A 25,432-nucleotide genomic window follows, 5' to 3' on the forward strand; every position below is an offset into this window, starting at 1 on the left:
TTCACATTATATACTATATATATAAAAACTAGCGCTAGTCCTGCGTGGTCTCTACTTTTGTCCCGTCCTTACCGCGCTACTTAACCATGTTTCACAGTTCGAACCAACTAGCCCACATTTACGCATTGACATGTCTTCGTGCCTGCGTGTTCAAGAGCCTTACTTGAGAAGGCGATTTAGCGCAAGAGCATTAAATGTGCCATTTGAGAAAAATGGAAATTGTTCCTGCGTGGCATGCGAACTAAACTTTTAAAGAACGGTGATGACCCCGCGCCGGCGCCGGTGCCCGTGGAGGCCGCAGACGCGGCCGCGGAGACGCCAGCGCCATCTCTCGCCCCCGCCGCGGATCCTCCCGCGGCGAAGTGAGAGGAGGTGGCGCCGCTCGTCGGCACCCCAGCAAAGAAAGAACTGAAACTAAAGCGTGGCAAACTGTTCGCATGGCGACGCAGTGAAACATCCCCCTCGCGAGGGGCACGATCAAATGCAGAGCATTTCCGGGGGCACACGATGTTAAGTAGTTTGCGTTATGTTAATGTTGTTGCACTTGTGGCAACTGCTGACGAGAGAGCGCTCGTCAGCAGTAATTTGAATGAGTCAACGATATAAGGCGCGTTCGTAGCGTCCCATTCTGTGTCGGCTTTGTGGCGCAGTGGGTAGAGCACCATGTACATTGCGTTCCGCCCGCAGGGTCGATGGATCGAAACCAGGCGTCGGATAGTATTTTCTTTTATATAGTGTAGGGAGAGGGGTGCGGACAACGACGGTGCGGACTACGAAGGGACAACGCGGGTGACATTGTGAGTTACTGAAATTCTCTGCATTTAATACTGGAAGCATCCCTGGGGCACCCACAAAGAAGTCCATTGTCCTGAAAACTCCTCACATTGTACCCGCTGCTTTACCCGCCACGGTGGCTCAGTGGCTAAGGCGTTGCGCTGCTGAGCACGAGGTCGCGGGTTCGATTCCCGGCCGCGGCGGCGGCTTTTCTGATGGAGGCGAAAAGCGAAAACGCCCGTGTACGAGATTTCGGCGCACGTTAAAGATCCCCAGGTGGTCTAAATTAATCTGGGGCTCTCCACTATGGCGCACCTTGTCGCCTGCGTTGCGTTGGCGCGTTAAATCCTTCAATCAGTCAATCAATCAACCTGCTGCTTGGGGATTGATTGGTCCGCCATCGTAACATGCCCCGTCTCTCTCAGGTGCTGTACGCCCAGACGGCAGTTGAAGACCTGGACCAGTGGGCCGTGAAGATGGTGCCCCTCACATGGTCGGCAGAACTGACGGGCCTGGAGAGCCACACAGTGTACGCCATCCGGGTGGCCGCCTACACCAAGGACTCGTTGGGGAAGCTGTCCGACCTGGTCACCGTCAAGGTCACCCCCACAGGTCTGTCAGTCACCTGACGTTATCCGGAATCCGGGGGAAAAAAAAAAGAAAGGTCCATCCTCCTGTTATGACGCATCACTGTTGTCATTGTAATTCCACTACTCTTATCAGTGATGAGTAGAGGGAGATTTGATGTCGCAGTCACATTTCACAGAATGGATTATTGAAGAGTCATCCTACCCCTTGTATTAGAGAACAGTGAAGGGCGAGCTTCTCGAACCCGCCGCAGTGGCTGGGTGACTAGGGCTACTGAGCCCGAGGATGCGGGTTTGATTCCTGGCCAAGGCGGCCACTTTTCTGATTGAGGCAAAAAGCAGAAATGCTTGATGTGATCAAACGGAACTAGAGGCTCCACTTCAATTTTCCGGTCATGTTTCTTTTGTTTCTTTGCAAAGGCTTTGGTTGACGGCTCCCTATTGCGAAAACAAGATCCCGTGACATACATCATAGAGATGTCGCCGGAACGCGGCTGGGCTGTTGACATTGCTCTGTCTCTTTTCCTTGATATTTCGACTGTTTGTTTGAAGTTTTCATCAAAATTGTCATAATTGTCATCATACTGTATTTACTCGCATAATGATCGCACTCGCGTAATGATCGCACCCCTGCAGTTTGCCGTCAAAGTTCCATTTTTTTTTTTCATTTTCCGCGCAATGAATGCACCATGAACTAGTTGCAGCAGTATGTCGTATTTGGCCCAAGTCTAGCTGATGATGGTCGTGCGTACCTCTCTCTCCTTCCCTTTCAAACAGGACATGGCTCCGTTATTGCGGCAATCTCGCCGATATTAGTGATGTCGGCAAGCATGCGTGCAATATTGATGAGGAAAAAACTCTCACTAAATGCACGTAATGTACTCACAAGATAGATAGAAAAAAAAAACGCGCTCAGGTTGCTGCGTCGGCAGCCACGTCCGTTGTGATGTCCCTCCCTGTGAGAGCGGCAGCCACTTATTTGGCCGAACTGTTGTCACCTCGCACCAAACTCGTTTTGCCACGTTCCACAATTCATGGCAACAATGCATTTTGCGTCACTTCGCAAAGTGACTGGCGGCAGTATGTGGAGCTCTTATTATGTTTTTTTTTTATCTTTTTTTTTTTAATGTTCACAAGACCTGTTGTAAAAATTTCTGCCCACAACTTGCTTGCGTTTTCTGTGCTCAAACATGTTTCGCGAAAAATTTACCCCGCGTAATGAACGCACCCCTAAATTTTCATAGAATTTTTTTGAAAAAAAAGTGCGATCATTATGCGAGTAAATACGGTAATTGTCATTCTTCTTTTAAATGAACAGAACGTCTGTTTTCTTTTCATAGCGAAATTAATTTGGAGCACAAGGATCGGCAAGGTGCGGTAACCTGTTTTGTCAATCTAATCGTTCACTATTTATTTCCTGAGGCCGTTGCGCTCTTCACCCAGCTTTGTTTCATCACATTTTTTTTTATTATTATTATTTTGCAGACGTTCCAACTCAACTGCGTGCCTACGGCGTCACCACCCATGGCATGATTCTTTCGTGGCGGCCTCCGTCGCGACTAGACTACGGCATGTTCAACGTAAGTGTTGAACCTACTTTGTTGAACCTACTTCACGCACCTACTTTATTGCAGTTCTGAATACATAACTCGTATTTCAAACAGACTTAGGTGCGTTCAGCATTCATCGCCGACGCGATGCGCGCACACGAACTCAAGCGTTTTCGCAGCGATCGGTGTGCGTCGGCGTCAGGCCAATGCTACTTTTTCTAGTTTCGGTTCTATTATTGCGCGCCTAGAGGCAGTGGCGCTGGGGAAACACTCCTCCTCTCATTTTTTTTTCTTTCTGCTTCTCTCCGGCGCGCTGGGGGCGCGCATGCGCGATAACGGTCACCGCAGTTGCTGCTTCCGCACGGCGTGCAGCGAGGCCGCCGCCGACGCGCGTCTCATGTAGTGGGCGATTTCTCGTATGTGCTCCCTCGGACGCTACGGTGCTACAAAAGGGACGCCAAGAACACCAGGATGAATCGTAACGCGAAGACTCTGAGTGCTGTTAGCAAAAGGTGAGAACGTCGTTCGTATGCCGTACGTGAAGCTGAGCTGAAGGATAGTACTCGTGTTGTGCGTGTGCTGTGCTTGAAGACAGACAACCTTGTCTGTGTTGTATTGGTCATCGGTGTTTCTCGCCGCACGTCGCGTTCGCGCACGTAACGCGAATAAAGTGTTCAAGTGATTATTCGAGCTGGCGTCGTTTCTGCTCCAGCGGCGTGGCTTCGTGCCGGCGGAGCGAGGCCGGCGAGGCTTGCCCGTTGGAGGCAGCGGGGTGGCGGCGGCGGTTGCTGGGTGGGAATGGGAATGGGGGGGGGGACACGAGGAGGGGGAAGGAATCCAACCGGCATGAGAGGGGAGGCGTTACCTCTCCCCCACGCAAGCTGCGCGTTCTCGCATTGTTGCCATGGCAATTATAACGCCTTCAAGCCCAACATGGCGGTGGCGTTGCTAGGGCAACAACAACGCAGTAATGTTTCCCCAGGCTCACCAGGGGAGAATATGCTGCATGAGTCGCAATTAGCCCGTACGCTGGGTTGAAGGCTAACAGTCCGCCTCCTGTCGGCGTTGCGCGCGCGTTATTTTCACGCCCACGTCAACGATTTCGCCCCCGCGTCAGATTTGACCTTGCTCAGAAAATGATGCACGACGCGCGCGACAGTGGGAGGAGCCTGCCGACTTGCGCCAGTGGGGAGGCGCGCTCTTCTTGGCGGCAGTTTGAAAACGCTCCCGACAGCCCGCTGGCCCCGTCGGAGATGTTTAGGCTTATCATTGTGGCGGATATTTGATTGGCGCTTTCCCTAGCCGCGCGGATGATGCTCGTTTTCGCCCACATTATCAGCTCCTTTTTACTGTACAAGCAATTTCATTTGCTCCTTACGTGGCATCTTAAAGAGTGGTCAGAAGTGTTCAGTCGAGCTACCCGCACCACTTCATGGCCTGTGACATCACCATGTTGCTGCCGCCTGCCGCGCGCAGCATGCGGGGTGTGCGCGGCGCATTTTCGGGAGCAGAAAACGCTCCATGCGGTCCACACTTCAACATAATCGACGCGCAAGTGGTGCAGGCAACATGGCAAGGCTGCAACAGGGTAGCTAGAGCGCGGAGCATAGACCTCAGAAGCGAGGAATGCGGAGAAGGCAAAATGGCGAAGGTATTCACAGTCAGAAATGAGGGAACGCTTGATTGCCGTGGTTTATTCAAAAAGTGTAATACAAAAAAGGAAGCTAGAGGCACCCGAGCTGCAGCCAGGGGAAATGAAAGGTACAGAGAGAAGAGATTGTAGCGGGAGATAAAAGAAGGGAGGGAGAAAGACCAGGCGTCGAGAGGGCAAAATGTTCGGTTCGTTCGGAGCACCACCTCTCCTCCCACTATCGTAAACACCCCACGAGGAGGATTACCGTCAGCGGGGGAGGACTAATGATTTTGTGTTCACGCGCAACCAAGGCCACATGGCTGCACCAACACTCCCGCCTCCCGTCCACGCCACAGTCGTCTGCTCGCGGCGTGCGTGTTTGTGTCACCCGCACCGGAGTGATAAATGCGTACGGATCATCCGAATTTTTTTACATTGCATACAATGCATTTTGGCCGGGGAATTTTGAAAATTCGTATCAACCGAATTCGAATCGCCGAGATTCCACTGTAGTGCCGTTGATAGCCAATCCACTCAGAATGCATATCCAAATGAGGAAACATATACACTTGGGGTCAAAGTCATGTTTTGGTGCGTATTACTATCTAACCTGCTCAACAGGCATATCCAAGTTATGAGACATGTAAGCTTGAGTTCCAAATTACATTTTGAGCAATGTGCCACTTTGGCGGTGGCTGTGTGCTTATCGCACACACTCACTCACCTGGAGGTTCATGTTCGGATGTCTTGCTCTGCAGAGCATCTCGCACTTCGAAGACGCACAGAGCCTCAGGAGTTTTCATTTGGAGACTTAAACAATACGTGGAACCCTAGCCGCGCAAGCTTCACTTGAAAGGGACTCGGCTGTAGAACATCGTGTCATTTCACGGCTGCGATGAGAGCGGGACGTTGCAGTCTCTCTCAACTGCTGTGGCACAACGCCGTCCTTGCAGATCTCGTACAGCGCGCACAAGGAGTTCTTCGACAGCCGCAACCACCCGCAGGAGCTCCCCATCGCTCCCCAGAGCATCCTGCTGGAAGCCGGCATTACCAACTGCACCATTGAGAACCTGATCCCCTTCACAAGCTACAAGGTCAACCTGACCGCCGTGCCCAAAGACAACTCGTTCCGGCCGCCCGCCAAGATCATGGTCACCACGGCCATGGCCGGTCAGTCCGTTTTCCTGTTTTCCTTCTTTTTTGCGAAAAACAGACACTAAAGCGCACGTGCAGAATGTTTGCAGGTTGCCGGGCAAGCTAGTTAAGGTTGGAACTGGTACTCTCATTTTCAGTCGTTTTATTCTTTGTTGATTGATTGATTGTAGGGTTTAACGCGCCGACACAATGCAGGCGATGAGGCACACCATAGTGGAGGGCTCCGGATTGATTTTGACCACCTGGGGATCTTTAACGTGCGCCGAAATCTCGTACACACGGGCGTTTTTGCTTTTCGCCTCCATCAGAAAAGCAGCGGCCACGGCCGGGAATCAAACCTGCAACCTCTTGCTCAGCAGCACAACGCCTTAGCCACTGAGCCACCGCGGCGGGTATTTTATTCTTTGTTATGGGGCCATGAAGACAAAATGCAACTTTTGTCAGTTTGATAGACCTGGCCTGTGGTAACTCACTCTGCCACGAAAGACATTTTTCTCAACCGGAAAAACGCAAGAAATATCAAAAATGGGTGAAATTTTGTGGTATGGTGATGGAATATGGGCGGGCATGATGCAGTAGAGGCCAGCACCAAGAACCTAATACAGTGGAACCCCGTACATACGTTTTTTTACCAGACAGGGGAAACAAAACGTAACAATCAGGAAAGCGCAGCGGTGAGGAAACCTTTGAAAAGGAATGAAAACAGTGTAGCTTTGACCTGCAACCATATATTTCTGCAGCTTTGGCTTTCAAACCTTAAAAAGTTCCAAGAAAGATGGATTGCCGCTTTTTGCGATCGCTGGCAGACACCACGCGCGTCAATGCAAGGTCCCGAGCAATGTCGACTCTCTACCGCACTGGCTGCTTGTCTACTGAGTTTAGTACGTCAAGCTTTTCCTAAAGGGGAAGCGCCTCCTGCTTTCACGACGGCGTGAAGGCACGACAAAGTTCGTCGTTGCAAGTTCAACGGTGTTCTCAAAGCTTGAAATGCACGATGATGACGAGAGCGCGTGCTATTCTTGCGGTGGTGCTTTTATGGCAAACACACACTCCGGGCATTCTGAAGTGAAACTTTGGTTGTAAGCGCGGTGATGATGGTGATCGCAAGAGTAACATAGAGCCATCTAGTGGTGGCGAATCGCACCCGCGTGTGGCTTCATGCAGTCAGTTCGGTAGCCAAGCCTGGCCAAGGCCTGTCAAACGTCAAAATGGCGGTCCCCGCATGTTGCCCGGGCGGGTTCAGAGTGTCAGATTACGACGAATGACCCGGGAACATACTCTGAGCCAAGACGCAACAGTGAGGATTTTAATACATGAGACTCTATGTGAGCTGCACTCGGACTAGACAAAAACAACGTAGCAGCCAGGAAAGCACAGCACTGTGGAATGTAAGAGCGGGGTTCTAATGTAATCGGTTTGTAAACTGCACCTTAGCATTCAAGTGACAATATGAAACGGAACTGGAGGCCCGGAACTGAAACGCCACAATTGCCCAGTCAGGTTTCTTTTCAGGTTTCAGGTGCTGGCGGCTTTGGTAGGCCAATCGCATGAGCACGATTCTGTAGCGGCATAGAAAAATCGCCAGAAAGTCATCAGGAAGTCGCCACTGCTCCGTATGTTTCCCCCAATATCTCCATTATTTGCTTGATGTTTACGGTAAAATTTGCATCACTGTTGTCGGGACAAAGTGGTCTTTGTGTATTTTTCCTTTGTGGCGCCTGTAAAATGTTACCAAGCAATTCATGCTATAGGCCACCCTCGAGGACTGAGAAAGGCCTGCCAATTTTTCGTGCCGTTGCCCGTCTCCTGTGACGCAGCCCCGAAGCCGATGGTGAAGCCGGACGCCCTGTGGCCCATCAGCAACGGCGACGAGATCACGGTGATGCTGCCCAAGGCCTCGGAGGAGTACGGCCCCATCAAGCAGTACTACCTGGTCGTCGTCCCCTCCGAGTACGCCAACAAGGAGCCCGACGACTACAGGATCGAAGAGGTGGGAAGCGATGCATACTGCGAAAGCAAAAGTTTAAAAAGAGGAAGAATGAACCAAAGAGCGGAAACAAAGTGAGGAAATGCACTGATGATTGCTATATACTCCCTAGTGTGAAATTTGGGCGCAGTGTGAACTGTAGTCTTCTCCATCACGGCGCATAGCTGCTGCGTATCAGGAAGTGATCACGTGATCGGCGAACGCACGGCGGCGTGCGCTACTCTACCGTTATCACGCAGCGCGTCGCCGTCGCCGCTTATGTCGTTGCAAATCGTCTTTGAACCTCCTGCACAAATGTCACGTGGTTGTGGTGAACCACGAATGGAGGAGCATCTGGCAAAAGTGTGAGGGGGAGGCAATGGGTGAGATGACGCCATAGCAGCACGTGCCGCTCTCCCCCTTACACTTTCGCCAGGCGCTCTGACAAGCGTCTCATGTGGGCTCAGCAAGCTGCCCTCCCCTTCACAATTTCGCCACACTTTCCTCCGCCGTTTTCTTTCCGTCTTCGCTCGTTCGGTTACCACGCCATTTACCGTCGCCACCGCCAAACCACAGCAGCAGCCGCCAAAGTGCCGCGCACTAAAAGCGCCAACTGTGACGCCCTGTATCTAAACACGAATGCTTTAACTGGTAAAGTTAGCACATGGTATAATTGCTACAAAGTGAGAAAAACTTGAAAGGAAGAGGATCAATGTAGGAATGCCCACGCATTCTCGGAGTCAGGCAGTTCTCAGAAGGTCTTCTTACTTTTTCTGATTTTCGAGCAGGAAGAGTAGGGCTGAGAGAGTTTTGGAAGCCACGCGTCACTTGCGAACTTTCCAGCGTGACATCACTGCTGGCGTTGCGAAATTCACGGGTAGCATGGTGTAAGAGAAGCGGCACTTGTCTCGTGTTAGTCCAAAATGCGCGCAAAACCGCAGGAAGCTGCTCATTCTGGGCTCTAACTGTATAAAGTTATGAGGTAATCGCTTTAGCTTGTCCTCACCAGACCTACCCCTGTGCCGTGCAGTTGATGTCTACCCCGCTGGACGAAGATGGTCCCTACATTGCCGCGGCGTTCGTGCGCCAGAACATGCCCGAACGCTTTGTGCTCGGCAACATGAAGGTGAATGGGGGCTTCCGGAACCGCAAGCTCCAGCCGTATCGACGGTACCGGATTTTCGTGCGGGCCGTCGTGGACACGTTGCAAAAGGTGGGTGGCTTTAGAATGATAGCGTTATCTTGGGAGGAGGCGAAGTAGCAAGGTTTCCATCTCTTTGTTACGTTCGTGAGGGGATGCGACAACGACCTCCGTTTGCCCCCTCTTGCCTTCTGTCGCAGAACCTGTTCACGACGAGCCCGTTTTCGGACGAGCTGAGCCTGGAGATGCTGCCGCAGGTTAGGCTGCCGTCGGCGGACGACGTGCCCAACGTGTCACACATTGAGCGGGCCCGCACGGACGTCGGCTGGATCGTCGGGCCCGTGCTGCTCATCGTCTTCATGGCCCTCTTCCTCACGCTCTTTTTCATCCTCATGAAAAGGTGCTCCTCCCCATCCTCTCCTCTACCGCATCGAAGATCGGCGCTGTCCTGACGGTGATGCTGACAGTGCCAACAGTGACAATTCGTTTGCGGCGTGATACGCATGCCGCAGTTTCTTGGTTCTAAGTACCCCCCCGTTTTGTAGTAAAAAAGGTGCTTAGACTCAAAGCATGCCAACTTTAAGATATCAGCTTTCATGAAACTTTCTTTGCTGGAATGGGGCCGGTTTCTTAGGATGGAAAGAATATCGTATGCCATATGCACATATAGACAATTTTTTGCGTTAAATCTGGAGAACATCACACTCTATGACTAAAAGTCGAGTTTGGATAGACATGTGATGTAGAAGGCCAGACTGCGAAAGGGTGGGTGCAATGTTGTACCTTTGAAACTTCCTCTTGTGCTGTAGGGCAATCTCTCTCAATAAAACAAATAAATAAATAAAATTGGTGATTTATAGGCATCTGAAACGTCCCCAGACAATCGCGCAACCTTGACGCCAACCACCGGACTGTGCTTTCTTGTGGCCGCAGGAGACGACAGCAGGCCAAGGCGCCAGCGGGGGGGGAGACGACCATGAAGCTGCTGATGAGCTCGAGCGACCTGACCTCTTCGCACCCCGTCGGGGGCGCGGCAGACCCCGTGGAACTGCGCCGGCTCAACTACCAGACGCCGGCCATGGTGGGCCACCCGCCCATCCCGGTCAGCCAGCTGGCCGCCCACATCGAGGCGCTCAAGGCCAACGACAACCTGCGCTTCTCGCAGGAGTACGAGGTGGGTGGCTGTGTGGGAGGACGGTGATGATGGTGGTGGTGGTGGTGATGTTAGCAAACGTGCGGACCTAGCCTTGCAAAATGCTGTGGCAATGGCTCGCCCGATAGCGTCTTTTCGAAACTACGATGGACGTTGTTGATGGCAAGGCGAGGCCTTGAGTGAAGCTCAGGGTGTAAGTGACACGTCCCCCTATGCATGTTCATATTCAATGTGGCCCCGTTCATAATGTGACCCCATGGAGTTTAGTGGAGTGAAGGGGTGATAATGCTGCTGTTGTAAGTGAACATGCAGACCTAGCATTATAAAGTGTGCCAGGAATTGCTTGCCTGAGCAGTGTCTTTTTAAAACTATGGTGGACAGTGTTGACGGTGAAGCCAGTTTAACTCTCTCGTTACGGCAGAAAAACGGCCGATTTTGAGTGTTTCCACAAAACTATTTTTTCTCTTGAGCTAGTGGACACATTTAGCATTGCTATGCATGCAATTGTAGCTTATAGATTGCTCTTACAAACACATACCAGCAGTTTTGTGAAAGGTACAATTACTTACAGTTTATTAGTCAAATAATAAGAAAAAAATGCACAAAAAAGTATACACGCAACGTATATAGGCGATTTTAATGAGCCTAAAAATTATTTTAGGATTTCTAAGATATACAAATTGTTCCTACATTTCTCGGCTATGATTCAACATATATATATATATCAACGCTGTACACCAAGTTTTGTATTTTTGTTGGCCAGTTAAACTAGTGGAACTGACGGCTGTGCCACTCCTTGAAACCACTCGAGTGTAAGTCGGTCATGCATCCAAGCACACTTTTTTGTGTTCTGACACAAAATCCTTTTTTACTTTAGTGGTAAAAAACCAGAAAAAAAATCCAGCGCTTTTGAGAAGTGTCGCGCATCGCTCCGTAGCGGTAATCTGACACGAATGCCAGGCTATCATGAAGGTGATAACGCGATATGATGCGGCGTATTTGGCAAAATATCCTTACCATACGTTGTCCAGTCCCTACACATCAATGTGTAAAGCCGCAATCGTCAGATAGGAAGCCCGTTTTGTTTATAAATACAGCCCAAATACAGTGCACACCATTTTCACGCAACTCGCCACTACCGCGGGTTCAAATTTCACTCTTGACGCGGTCTCTGCACGTGAAATATCAACAAAACATCATAAAATCGAAAAATGAAGTGTCAATAAATACGCCAGATGGCTTTAGTTATCCACCAGGCGCCGTTTTTAGCTTTCGCGGGACGTTTGAAATCATCGGACACCGGCGTCCGATGGCCTATGGCGCCGTACTGAAAGAGTTAATTAAAAGCAAAGGTCATGATGTGACACATCCTCTTCTGTGTGTTCTTATCCAGTGTGGCCCTGTCCATAAAGTCACACCTTGGGGTTTAGTGCATAAAAATGGGTCACCTCAAGGTCATTGCAAGTCTACTGGCTCAGAAAGTGTCTGCGATGTCCTAGGAGGCTGATGCAAATCACAAACTGCAGAGGTACAGCAGAACAGCAATCTGGGCTAGTTGGTAAATGCGCATGACGAACCGTCAATTTTCCTGATCAAACTTCGGTTGAGAGCAGCAATCGTCCTGTTGTTCGGTTTGTCCCACATATTGTTTTCAGTGTTGCATTTTTCGGAGGTTGGTCTTCAGAGGTGGTGATGTAACTGAAAGTGACGTCACTTTTGGGACGTTGTATCCGTTTCTGGCAACATCAGTGCAGTGTTGCTCATTGCAGCAGTCGGGCAGGAAAAGCTAGTGGTTACTGTGGCTGATAAAAGACTGGAATGAGCAGTCAAGTCCCCACTCGTAACATTCTCCTTACCTCACCAACTACCCAATCAAACAACACTAACAGCTTTTTTTTGCTGTTCATTCACTTTTCCACGGAGTGGGAATGTCTCACCGTGTACTTCCTGTGGCACAGATGTCAAATACAAGGGGACTGAAGAAATTGTTTGCCATAATAAGTGTCTAATTTCTGACACGTGGAGCAGAAACTTGGTGTCTTACTAAACAGCTGGAAGGAGAGCTCTTGCCAGTCCAACCAGCCATGGAATGAAGGGTGATAGGAGCACTTAGTGACAGGAAACGAGTCTTCTAGGTCACGAAACAAACTGTGGTGGGAGGTGCCATAGTTCATGTCAAGGAGAAGAAATGGGCTTGGGCCTGCCGTGCATTGATGGGCTGCACGTTCCTTTTGGATGTCAGATCGGATAACTGAAAGCAGTTGCACGAGTTCCGGGTCAAGTTTGGTTTGGGACATGGGCGTACGCTTGATGCTTGGGCTACGGCAGCGTCTAGTCGAGTTGTTGGGTTTGGAAGACTGCGTCTGGGGTAGGGGTGTAGGTTGTGTTTTCTCTGTGAGTGCCTTCTTGAGTTCTTGATTCTCTTTTCTCAAATGTTCGAGTTCTTTGCACATAGAAGATAACTGAATTGCTGAGACTGTTAATTTGACGGAGAAATGAGTTTTGGTGGCAAGGAGTGGACTTGGACGGTGCGAGAGGCCTCTGTCCTGCTGTGGACTCAGACGGGGTGCTGATGGAAAGGATGTGAGACGACGTTCTGAGGCCGCTTCCTTGAAACCTCCCCGTGCACAGTCGATCGACCCGGGCCAGCAGTTCACGTGGGAGCACTCGAACCTGGAGTCGAACAAGCCCAAGAACCGGTACGCCAACGTAGTGGCCTACGACCACAGCCGCGTGGTGCTGCAGCCCCTGGAAGGGGTGCCCGGCTCGGACTACATCAACGCCAACTACTGCGACGGCTACCGACGCCGCAACGCCTACATCGCCACCCAGGGCCCGCTGCCCGAGACGTGCGGCGACTTCTGGCGCATGGTCTGGGAGCAGCACAGCGTCACCCTGGTCATGATGACCCGCCTCGAGGAGCGCACCCGCGTCAAGGTGAGTGGTGGGATTGGAGAAGGCCGTAACGCTTTCGTTACAGCGGAAAAACGGTCAATTTGGGTGCTTCCGCCTAACCTTCGTGTTTCTCTTGAGCTACTGGACACATTTTTCATTGCTATGCATGAAATTGTAGCTTTATATTGCTCTTTCAAACACATAACAGCACTTTTGCGAAAGGTACAATTACTTAGAGTAATTGGTCGAATAAACAAAAAAAATGCACAAATAAAATAGACACACAATGTATATAGGCAATTTCACTACGCCTAAAATTATTTTACGGATTCTGAGATATACAATTTGTTTTTACATTCCTAAACTATGATTCGATATACACGTCAACACTGCACACCAAGTTTTGGATTTTTGCGGGCCTGTCAACCTAGCTGCCCTGGCGACTCCACAAAGCCACTCGAGAGTTAATCGGTCTCTCTAGGATATGCATCCAAGCATGTTTGTGTGTGTTCTCACACAAAACCCTTATCACTGCAGTGGTAAAAAACAAGAAAAAAAAAAAATCCAGGGCTCTTGAGAAGCAGCGCACGTCGCTCCGCAGCGCTAATCTGACATGAGCACCAGGGTATCTTGAAGGTGATAACGCGATACAACGCAGTGCATTTGGCAAAATATCCCCGCCGCCTGTTGCCCAGACTCTATGCATAAAAGTAAAACCGCAGTCGTCAGATTGGAAGCACGTTTTGTTTATAAATAGAGCTCTAAGTCAAAAACGAACCTTACCTGGCAGCACCTGTCGAACGCTGAGGCTGTTAAATGGAGCGTCTTCTTCAGAACTAAAATCTGACAAATCCAAATCGTTGCTGGAATCATCAGGGCTGCTGGGGGTAACAAAAATCAGCAGCAGCAGCTGCCGAAGTCCCTGCCACAGCTGTCCGCTTTTGCAGAGTGCGCTTTGAAGTGGACGCCATTTTAGCGCAACTTGCCGCTATCGCTTGTTCAAATTTCGCTCTCAGCGCCATCTCTGCATGCAAAATGTCAACAAAAGACAATAAAATCAAGAAAGGAGTTGTCAAGAAATATGCCAGGTGGTGTGAATTGTCTGCAAGGTGCCGTTTTTAGCTTTCGTGGGGCATTTGAAGTTGTCAGAACTCTGTGTCCAATGGCCTATGGCGCCGTGAGGAAAGAGTTAAAGGGGTCCTGAAGATAAAATACAAGTTGGGTTTGTTAAAATGATTGTTTTGTCCCGGCAGCAACGATACCAAAGCAGTGGCAACTCACCAACTACCTCCTTCTGGCCATTTCTCTACCGCGTCTGGTGATCTTGTTTGTGCCATCAACCTAAGCCACCGCCAAGAAACATGACTGGGCAATTGTAGTGGGGCTTTCGTTTTACCACATAACTTGAAGTCTAATGTGTCGTTTACACACTGATGTTTACAGTGCTGGCCCACATTGAATCACACCTGCCCATATTACCTCAGTTTATTGCAAAATTTGAAAGTTTTTCAAGTTTTTTTTTTTTTTCACTTTTTTGGTTTAAAAAAAGTGGCTTTCGTGGCTGGAACGGAGTTGATGAGGGAGTTATCAAACGTTAGTTCTTTCAAATTGAATGCTTCATGACCCTTTTTATGGCCTTAGATGAATGAAGATGTATTTTGTCTTCAAGGCCCTTTTTATGGGCTTAGGTGTCTTGCATTTCCAGCGTTGTGAGGTATAGAAAATAGGAGTGCAGCGCCGGAGGAGGATAGGCCGCTTCTGCAAGTGCAATACAGGCCGCCCTGGGAGGTGATGGTACACCGATGGGGGTGAACAGGAGGCTCCTGCAGCGATGGCGAGCGAGTGAAACGAACTTAGATTGAGGGGCTACCCGTGGAAGTGGTAAAGCAGTGATGACGGGTGTGGCTGCAAAGTTCAACAGAAAGTTCAGCAGCAGGTCAACAGAATGAGAAGCAACTAGGCTTTCGCCTTTGCACGCCTAGAAAGTTCTAACTTACCCCGCATTTCGTGCTGGAGGGTAAGGCAGCTTCAGACTTTTTCAGAGTTCCCCCTTCTCCACTTTTAGGAAAAGGAACCGACAGTTGGATCGTTTGTGTTGTGTGAATGGGCGAACAGCAGCTTCACTTTGGTCCTCTTGGGAGCTTCAGCCGGCTTTTAGTGGGCAACACACGCAGGTGTCCTGGATTTCAGGGTCCAGTTTTTTAAATGTGAAAGTGTTTGTGCGATACCCCAACCAATTAAGATTCATCTGCTGGAGATGGGCTTTCTCGCCAAACAAAGTTTTAGTGATGCATGAAACAGCCAATGATTTAAATAAAAACCAACCCCTCCTCTATGGTGAAGAAGGGTGCACGCAAAGCTCGTCTCCAGTCAGTACAAATTAAACCAAAACTCAAAACCCCGAACCAACTGTTAAACTTTCCTGTTTGCATTTGATTCATCCGTCACTGTGAATGCAGGTACTGAGAATAGCATAACCAGATATTAATAATAGTACCTAAAGGTTCATTTTTGTACATTCTTGCTACTGTCATTCCTAATTGTTCTGGCTTGCATTCTTTGTTTGTGAAAGCAGATAATTTTTCACGCACCCCAAATAAATTTGTAACTCTAACCAGCCAGTCAGTATAAATCAAACCAAATTTCAAAACCCCCAAACCAACTGTTGACCAAACCCAAACCCATCCCCAATCAACCCCAACCCAACCCCTGACCCAAACGAAACCATGTTGGAATGGTGCAATCGGGTGGACTTCGGCTTTATAACGCAAGGGACCCAGGTTCAATTCAAACCTCGGGAAGCATTTTTTTCTTGAGGCGCTTGATGTGCTTTTCTGGAAATCTGTTGTGTAAGTTAGCTTTTTTGCAGTTAGTTTTGGGCGTAACGATGGAGGGCACCAGTGAGGCATAGAAACCTTCACTATAAAAATAAAGTTGTGTGTTACCTTCACGGCCTCTTTAAAGGGACACTGAAGTGATTTGTAAACAATGCGGGATTACGAGCGCAAATTGTAGTCCGGAGTCCCTAGGCCCTGTTTCGACCACTGTGAGCGCGTTTACGTGAATTTATTTAGTAGAAAAATCAAATCGAAAATGCTGACCTCCTCTCTGCACTCTCGCCCATTTTCTGTGGCGTTTTCGTGTGACGTCAGCAGGAGAGGAGCTGGCAATTGGCTGCGCTACTGCACGGCTCGCTGACCTTCCGCGACCGAGTCAGTCGGCCCAATGTTTAGTCCGCCGGCCGCCGACGGGTCGTCGCAATTCGCTCGATCAGTTGAAACTAAGCCACAACACGTTTGGGAATAGAAGAACGTGCCTTTCTTTACTTCGTTAGTTTGTACACTGTATCTATAGCTCCAAGTCAAGGTCGCTTCACACAAGCGCTGCACAAGCGCACATGCGACGCTTCCCTGACAGGTACGCCAGTAGGAAAATATAAGGCCTCTTGAAGGGGGAGAAGAGTCAGCGAAGTCAATATAGGTACTAAGGAAATAAAATCAACTGATATTTTTACCGTGCAGCGTAAACCTAGGGTGCGGGAAGCACTTTTTTGCGCTGGGCGTACAAGCACAGCAGTCAGGAGCACGACTACGCTTCTGCGAACGCTTTTCCGTCTACGAGATGCAATTCCTAGACGTGAGCTATTGTGGAAACTCGGGGGACGCTTACTGCACGAGCGCAATACAACAAATAGTCACTTGAGCTGCTTGAAATACTAAAATTAAATAAAAGTGTAAACTGGTTATACATTATATACCTTATCTTTCAAACGTCAGGCAGCCTCCGCGCGTGGCCTAGTGTTTTGGAGCGCTATATATAGGTATGTCTCCGCAAGTGTTTTGCCAGTCGCAAGTTCGAATCCTCGCGGGTACGTGTTTTTTTTTTTTTTTTTTTTTTTTTGTAAGTTAACTTTTTCGTTTTTCGCCGATGTTTTCTATACTGCGTTCATCTTTTTTTGGGCCGCAACGTTCATTGCTCCACGAACTAGTCCACAGAACTCGCGCAGGCTGGCACTGGCGCACTAGCGAGTTCTCGTTGGCGTGCTGTTGCCATAAGCACCGACTGCTTGCGGGCAGAGGGCACAGGCCAGAATCAACAGACCCGTGGCCTGGTGCGAACATGCTTTTTACGATACAGGCATGAGTGAGGAAAGCTCCAAATATGGGGTAAAGCGCTTGTATTTGAGCGTCTGCGGGGACGCGGGGGGCGTTCATGCACTGCGTAGGTCTCAGCTAGTGAATGCTACGATTCCAAGCCGTCCTGGGAGGCTTATTTTATGCATTTTACAGCCGACAACATGGCAGAAGCGCGGTACTACAATTACTGGGATATTGAGAATGCCCATCTAACGACGAGGTCAAACATGTTTTACAGAACCGAAACCGAAACTTGTTTGATTGCTAACCTTGGGCATCGTTCAGTCACGGTGCCCCCTCCTCCTAACGTCACAGCTTAGTTTGTGCGGCCGCCGCAAACTGCGCATGGCAGTTATCTTCTTTCGCGCTTTGTAAAATAATTACCGATTTGTCAACCGGATAAACGATGAAAAGTGTGCTAATTTGAGCCAGTCTACGCAGTGCAAGCAAAAACGGGAGCTTGACAAATTCACTTCAGTGTCCCTTTAACCCATCTTTACACGCAACAGCAGATAGTGATTTTTTGAGGTTAATTTAGTAGAATAAAAGTTATGACAGACAGGCTGTTTTAGAGGTTATTGATGTGACCACCAACATAAATCTTGAAACTGTCCCTCTTGCCTTACAATGTTGACTAGGTACCTCTTTCCCTGAGCCTGAATGAGAAAAAAACAGCAGAGGAGAGAGTTCGAAGCATTGGTTCCCATCTCATGTGAGAAGTTACACCCGTGTGCAATCTGTCATTGCAGTGCGACCAGTATTGGCCTTCCAGAGGCTCCGAAACCTATGGCCTCATGGAGGTCACCCTGGAAGATGTCCAGGAGCTGGCCACCTACTGTATACGGACGTTCAGCCTTAAAAGAGTGAGTTGCTTTTTTTGGGTTGCCTGCGTGTCGCATTCGTGCGGCTTGTAGATTACTACGCACCACTTACACACAGATTAAGATAATAAAAAGTGCACCAAACGCATTTCTGCATGTGTCGTGTACTACAGGGATTCCACTTTCTTGACATGTGTACATCTTTTCTACGTTAATGATTCCCTTCATTTCTCTAATGAGTTAAGGTGACAAATTATGCATTCTTAATTAAACATCAATATTTGAAAATATTTAGAATCATCAAATAATTTTTAATGGTGTGCAAATAGTAGCTCTTGAATTGAGTTTCGGATCAAATCAAAAAAGGATGCCAGACATCTAATTGAATACTGAATAGCCACAAATGTAGCTGTCGTGGAACCTTTTTCTTTTTTTTCTTCTGACATTGACTGTGGAGTCGCGTTCTTCTAGAGCGGTTCATGACGCTCTTGCCAGTCATGCTATTTTCTCTCTTTTTTTTTTTTTATTTTGTGGTGGTGGTGCTACAATGTCTGCACTTTCATAATCATTTTGCATCACCAAGAGAAGCTTTGCTCCTTTTTTCTTTTTTTCAGGGAGATGATATTCAATTCGAAGCAAAATGAAATGTTGTATTATTCACTTTGACATTAGCAGGGTGTCCAGTATTAAGGGCCACAAACCATGTTGCAGCTAGAGCAAACCCTCGTTATAGCAAAGTCATGAGGACAGAAAAAAAATTCGTCAGTGGTATTCCGAAACAAGCAGGGGCGCTGTGTTGGGGACCACAGACACTTCTTGAAAAAAAAAAGCTTTAATTAGTTGCTCGGTGTTTGGGAAGGGAGGAAAACATGGACGTGTCCTTAAGTTGAACTTTAACAGTGCACGTCCTTGGCCCCAATTTCTGCCTTATGGTGACTGCTCTTTCTGTCTTTTTGCGTGTGCCAGTCCGGCTACTTGGAGCGGCGTGAAGTGCGCCAGTTCCAGTTCACAGCGTGGCCCGACCACGGGGTCCCTGACCACCCGACCCCGTTCCTCATGTTCCTGCGGCGTGTGCGGACCATGAATCCGCCGGAGGCCGGACCACTCATTGTTCACTGCAGGTACATCGTCACCGTTATCTCGTGTGTGGGTACTCAATTGCCCGCTTTGGTTTGGCCTTTAAACCGTGACAGTTTCACTCAAAAGCTATACTGTTTGAGGAACTAGTTGAGCCGTTTCAAAAACACGGTATTCTGCGCACAGCATAGTTCTAACTCAAAAGTGGACACCGCGGAAATACGTCGCAGAAGTTGCGTAGTTTTTTTGTTTCATTGAGAAGCCGTCGATAAAAACTTGCCACCCGCCCTAGAGTTAATTGCCTGACAGCTTCGATTTTACTGGAAACCCGTAAAACTGTCTCCCAAACGAGATGCTGAGCAGCCTCTGGCCTTCGGTAGTGGCTGTGCGAAAAATACTTTGTGTGCCACTGTGAAACTTCTGAGCGGCTAGCTGTGGAGGAGCTGCCAGATCACGTTTCACTATTCACGATTTGCGGGGTCACAAAAATCATACAGGGGGAAATTGTACAATGTGGCAGCACCTGTCCTCGCACTTTTAAAACACTCTTAACTATTACGTAGTCATCAGTATGTTTATTGCACGTTAGCGTTTTGGGGACACAACCAAATTAAACTGGATGCCCCGCTGCAATAGCGTAGCCATGTTTCGTGGTGATGGCTTTGGTTAGCGGCCGCCAGTTGTACTGACAAGATTCTGTGGCATCGTGGAGAAATCACCGGAAAGTGGTTGGGGAGTTCGTCACCACTGCCCCATCTGTTTTCCTCAGTATCTCCATTATTTGTTTGAAGTTTGGGATAGAATTGGCGCAATGATTGTGGGGACAAGGCAGTCCATCTAACGAATCAGACTCGCATTTTGTCTATGCTGTTCCTGTGGTGATAAGAGAGAGTCCGTGCCCGTGTTTCACCTCCTCCCCCCCGCCCACCGCCAACGCAGTGCCGGGGTGGGCCGCACGGGCTGCTTTGTGGTGATCGACTCGATGCTGGAGCGGCTGCGGCACGAGGGCACGGTGGACGTGTACGGCCACGTGACGTGCCTGCGGGCGCAGCGCAACTACATGGTGCAGACGGAGGACCAGTACCTGTTCATCCACGATGCCCTGCTGGAGGCCGTGCTGGCCGGAAACACCGAGGTGCCCGCCCGCGCGCTGGCCGCCCACCTCCAGTCCCTGCTGCAGCTGGTGCCCGGCGAGGCCTGCACGGGCATGGAGCTCGAGTTCAAGGTTGGTTCTCTTCCTACTCCTCCTCCCCTGCCGTTGTTGTCAGCTCCTTTCTCTCCTCCATCGTCGACATTTTCTTCCTGCTCTCCTGTCTACTTCCTCTTCAATCGTCAGATGCTTCCCCTCCCCTGCATCTTCTTCTTCATCCTCCATCATCATCATCTATTGTTGCCTGCTCCTTCTCATGCTCCATCATCATCATCTTTCGCCTACTCCACTCTCTTCTTCTTCTTTTTTCATCCTCCCTAATCAACATTTCCTCCTCTCCCATCTCTTTTTTCATCCTCCCTCATTATCACCCCCTCCTCCTCCTTTCAACATCTTCCTCCCGCTCTTCTTCTTCTTCTTCCATCATTATCATCTTCCCTCTCCTCATTGTCCTGGTGCTTCTAGGTGCTCTTCACTCCTCCTCATTGCTATCATCCCCTGTACCACAATTATATAATCATCATTATTTAGAACCCCTACTTGTCTGTTCTTTGTGGTCATTGAGTCACCAAGAGCAGTTCCTTCTTCCCCTAACTCCTTTTATCTCTTGCTTGTGGCAGGAGTGTAAGAGCTCTTAAGCTAGCACCAGTCAAATGCCAGGCATTGTGATGCCAATGCGTAGTCTGTGCGTGTAACCTACAAAGGCAGCCACAGTCGTCACAGAGTGAATGCAAGCTACCCATAATCTGTCCACATGTCAGCTTTTCCCAAGGATAACACCGCATGTTTCGGACGTTGAATGTACTTAGGCCAGAGCCCTGCTCACCCTAAAGGGCTGGTAGATACGTTTCCTGTTTGAGTACTTCTTGAACGCAAGTTTTCGCTCTAGTCAAGCCTCACGGTCAGTGGTTAGAGAGGGAGAAAGAAGGGGAGCAAATTCACGAATGAACCTCTGGCCTTTGTGCTACCAGAGAGTTTGTGAGGGGAGTGTTGCTACGAACGGGGAGGTTGGCATGAGCCCGACTTGTTGCTAAGTTTGAGCAAACCTGTGGGTGAAGATTGCTTCAAGGCGCGCCAACCGTTTCTTCCCTTCTCTCTTTCCCTCTTGCGCTGTGCAGAAGCTGGCCAACATGAAGACCCAGGCCAACAAGTTTGTCAGTGCAAACCTCCCCGTGAACAAGTTCAAGAACCGGCTGATGAACATTCTGCCTTGTGAGTACTAGTGCTTTCTTTTCCCTTTTACAGCAAAGCTGTATACCTTTACCCTCCAACGGTTTCATCTCCGTGGGCCAAAACACCGAGGCCTAAGACACCGAGCGCGTGCATCAGGCTAATCAGGCATACAGCACAGAACTTGGAATTCATTTAAGGAAACCACAAAACAAGCATCGAAAACCACATTACGGATGATGAGGCGCCTGTGAACAATGGGATCCCCCCACCATGTGTTCCCGGTAAAGATTATGTTTGCAGGTTATCTTTGAAGGCTAGGCAGGACTAGTGTCACTAAACAGACCAGTTCTTGCCCAAGACACCGAGAGCATGCGTCAGGTTAGGCAGGACCCAGCATTTGCTGCCAGAGAAGCCGAGCATAGTTCCAGTAGATAAGGTATTAGAGTACCGCCACTGAGGCACGCGTGAGCAACGGCGGCCATTTTGGAGTTTATCAGTGTTGCGTGATTGCCGCATCTACGGCCTCGTCGTTAACTTCAACCGGGTCTTTTTTTTTTTTTTTTTAAACAACACTCAAAGATACAGCAAAACGGCATCTTTGGACACACTTCTGCTGCTGAAATGCTGTTACACGCGTTATCTCTGATTCACATTCGGAACGACGTGAGTCGTGCGCAGCCGCAGAGCAGGGAGAACAAGCTAAGCCTACCAGAGTTGACCGACTAAAACGCATAAACAACAAAATGGCGGCCCCCATGAACCGTCGCAGTGTAAACGAGTGTCACAGGATGCAAACTGACCGATGATCATGGCGGCAGCACGGAATAATAGGAGAAAACAGTGCCAATACTCTGCGCCCTTATCTAGTGACACTGGCCAAGCGCAAGCGACAAGCCCGCCGAGACAAGGAGAAACACTTCATATCCTCCTCTATCACTATTTGTAGTGGTTCAAAACAGCTTTGCTGGACATCCACTTTGGCAGGGCGGGGTGATGACAAATATTTTTTATTATTATTTTCTTTCTGCGAGCCTTTGTTTGAGCTGAGACATAAGTGTCGTGCTGTGCCACGTCATAAGGTTTTGCTACTCATCCAGTCAGTCTCGATGGTCAAGCAAAATCACTCAAAAATTGCCTCTGGCTACAAATGCTAAAACTTTTGCAGTCTGGCTATGGTGAGCTTTTGTGAGCGGTAACATTGACAGCTGCTCCATTTGCAGTTTGTGGCTGTGAGCTCCCAACTGTCAGGTGTCTGTGCAAACTGCTTTGCTGGTGCATTTTCTGGCTGATCTGCTTCTTGGAATGAGGTGTGTGTTGTTGACTGTGGTCTTCTTCTTGTGTTCACCGCCGCAGACGAATCCACACGAGTCTGTCTGCAGCCCATACGGGGTGTGGACGGGTCCGACTACATCAACGCAAGCTTCATTGACGTGAGTGGGATTGTTGAAGTTTAACGAGTGCCTTAAAGGGGCCATGCAGACAAAACACAAGTTTGGTCCATTCAAAAGATTGCCTCGTTAGAACCATTCTGACGCCACTTTTAATGCACACTTCGCTCAAATAAGCTATGTAATTAGGAAAAAAGAGAGAAGCCACGTGACCCACTAGCTCATTTCCCACTACAGAACCTACAATGTCATATGAGCCCAGCTTTGCAATTGGCTGAGGCCGGCAAAAGCAAACACAAATTAGGCAGGGCTTACAAGCTTGCTGAACGAGCTATTTGCACTTAAATGTAATGCATATTCATTTTACAGCTGTAAGAATGGTGGGGTAAACAGTGGAAGTTACGAAAGTACACGTAAACATAGAAGTACCGATGCACACTGCTGTTGGTACTGGGCGCACTATGCTTGTTTTAGCTGCACAGCAGTCTAACGCTTTGGAGTTGTCTTACACGCACTGGCTGATTGGCGAAAGTGACGCTGTCTTACGTGACCCTGCTTGTCAAGCATACCCCATGTTTCATGAAACCTATATTGATTAATTCCTCAGTGAAAATGGCATTGTTTGCTGCCGCACAAGCGTTGGTGGCACTATAAAGCACGAAATCATTCGAATTAAACAAACTTGTATTTTGTCTGCATGGCCCCTTTAATGAGCGGCTCATTGCAACACTGCCTTGCGTATTGTTGCTGGCGGCACAACTCCTGAAGATTCATGAAATTGCCATGGCAGTGTGTGATAGGTAGAAAGAGTGCTTTTCGTTCTTCTAACGTCTTTTCAATTGGCCTTCAGTTCAACATAGTTCTTGACCATCATTGAATGGTAAAAGGTACACTGTGTAGGTCTACTGCAAATGTTGACGTTTCTGCAACTAAGCACAGACACAATGGGATGGATGCATACCGTATTTTCCTGCATATAACCCGCCCCTGCATGTAATCTGTACCCCCTCTTTCAGCCCGCTGGGAAAGAAAAAAAATCTTCGTGTGTTGCCTGCACATTTGATACAATGAAAGGCTGCACCAAAGCTACTGCTTAAGCAACACATCACATACCTTGTAGATAGAAAAAGCGTATATTTAGCAAGTAGAATGCACTGACTGCAAGACGAAAGTCACAATTCACTCAGTGTCACTGCTCTCGTTAGAGCTAGTGCAGTGACACAGCACTAGCAGTGCTAGTGCACTCGTCCTTGTTTTTTTCTTCCCTGTCCTTGTATGTTTTGTGGAATCGCTGCCATGGAAGGCTTAGTCAGCGTCACTTCGTAGGAGCTTCACGGCACAATGCGCATTGCCATGAAGCTGCGCTAAAAGAAAAACCCTGCGTATTATTCGCACCCATACTTTGCCACTGAAATTTTCGCATTTTTGGTGCGGGTTATACGCAGAAAAATACGGTAGTTGTGTCACATTGTTAAACGTAGTATGCCCCAATCACAAGTGACATGGAGGCCTATGTAGTAGCCAGCCTTTTCTGGTAACAGCATCGAAAGGGAAGCAAAACATCAGATTCAACAACGAAATAGACATTCTGAAACTAAAAGGCACAACATAAGGCGGAATAAAAACTCCTTGAAATGAGTACAGTTGTCCCCGAGAGTAGTCTGGGAATGTCCTTTTGATGCAAGCTGTTGTGGATTGCACGAGTGCATGTAAAATATGCAACTGACATTGCATTGCAGGAAAATAAAAATAAAAAGGCGATAGATTGGAAACATGCCTGTTTGGTGTTCTTTTCCGTGCACCAGAACCAAGGAGTTCCCCAATTTTTTGTTGCTACTGTCAGTGCAATCCTGTGAAACTTTGTGCCCTAGCAAACATTGTTTCGCCTGCAGCTATGCGAACTGAGTTTTTTTGTTCGAAAAATTGCAGTGAAAGGTGACCCGCTGCGGTGGCTCAGTGGCTAAGGCGTTATGCCGCTTTTCTGATGGATGTGAAAAGCAAAAACGCCCGTGTGTATGAGCTTTCGGTGCACGTTAAATATCCTGAGGTGGTCAAAATTAATCCAGAGCCCGCCACTACGGCGTGCCTCATCGCCTGCGTTGCGTCGGCACAATCAAATCAATGCAGTTGAAGGTGTCGTTGTTAACAAAGGTTACTACGCTCAGAGGCTTACACGTCACCGAATCTAGTTGGAGCATTTTGTCCTCGATTTTTTTGGTTAAGCCCCCCTTTATTTGACCTTTGCCCCCTCTTGTTCTCCTTCCTTGCAGGGATACCGGTACCGCAATGCGTACATAGCGACGCAGGGCCCCATGGCGGAGACCACGGAGGACTTCTGGAGGATGGTGTGGGAGCACAACTCCAACATCGTCGTCATGCTCACCAAGCTCAAGGAGATGGGACGGGTGAGGGGCCGACAGTTGCCAATAGTCTCCGATAGTCTCTGAGGGGGGCAAGCAGGGATAGCGGTAGAATGGAATAAACGGCTGTGAAACACCCTCTCCTGTCACCCTGGTGACACTTGTGCCATTATTTTTCTTCTCCTTTCGTTCCTTTTCACCCTGCAGGAAAAGTGCCACCAGTACTGGCCATCGGAGCACTCGCAGCGGTACCTCTACTACGTGGTAGACCCCATCACCGAGTACAACATGCCGCAGTACATTCTGAGGGAGTTCAAAGTCACCGACGCCAAGGTGATCCCCCTCTTCTGCTGCCTTCTTTTTGTTTTTTCCGTCAGTACGTAGGGTACAGTTTTAACGGAAATCCTTTTCCCTTATGTTGAACCAATGGCCTCGTCATTTGCAGCATTCAAAGGCTGCGATCATTTTGTAGC

General features: G+C 48.8%; 1 protein-coding gene across 6 annotated transcripts in view; it reads left to right on the forward strand.

The window, feature by feature from the left end:
- Positions 1 to 25,432, forward strand: part of Lar (tyrosine-protein phosphatase Lar) — a 511,609-nt gene that overhangs the window by 479,829 nt on the left and 6,348 nt on the right. For all 6 annotated transcript variants that reach the window (XM_077692998.1, XM_077692999.1, XM_077693001.1 and 3 more), the window contains 15 exons: positions 1,200 to 1,386; positions 2,847 to 2,941; positions 5,498 to 5,714; positions 7,517 to 7,689; positions 8,696 to 8,878; positions 9,007 to 9,206; positions 9,740 to 9,980; positions 12,591 to 12,896; positions 17,740 to 17,853; positions 18,778 to 18,932; positions 19,828 to 20,113; positions 21,157 to 21,250; positions 22,565 to 22,641; positions 24,870 to 25,004; positions 25,167 to 25,292. In XM_077692998.1, coding sequence (XP_077549124.1) covers positions 1,200 to 1,386; positions 2,847 to 2,941; positions 5,498 to 5,714; positions 7,517 to 7,689; positions 8,696 to 8,878; positions 9,007 to 9,206; positions 9,740 to 9,980; positions 12,591 to 12,896; positions 17,740 to 17,853; positions 18,778 to 18,932; positions 19,828 to 20,113; positions 21,157 to 21,250; positions 22,565 to 22,641; positions 24,870 to 25,004; positions 25,167 to 25,292 — 2,589 coding nt within the window. The remainder of the gene's footprint in view (positions 1 to 1,199; positions 1,387 to 2,846; positions 2,942 to 5,497; positions 5,715 to 7,516; positions 7,690 to 8,695; positions 8,879 to 9,006; positions 9,207 to 9,739; positions 9,981 to 12,590; positions 12,897 to 17,739; positions 17,854 to 18,777; positions 18,933 to 19,827; positions 20,114 to 21,156; positions 21,251 to 22,564; positions 22,642 to 24,869; positions 25,005 to 25,166; positions 25,293 to 25,432) is intronic.

The sequence above is a fragment of the Haemaphysalis longicornis genome, unplaced genomic scaffold, assembly GCF_048455015.1.
Source record: "Haemaphysalis longicornis isolate Haplotype H1 unplaced genomic scaffold, Haemaphysalis longicornis Haplotype H1 scaffold_12, whole genome shotgun sequence".
Taxonomy (NCBI): domain Eukaryota; kingdom Metazoa; phylum Arthropoda; class Arachnida; order Ixodida; family Ixodidae; genus Haemaphysalis; species Haemaphysalis longicornis.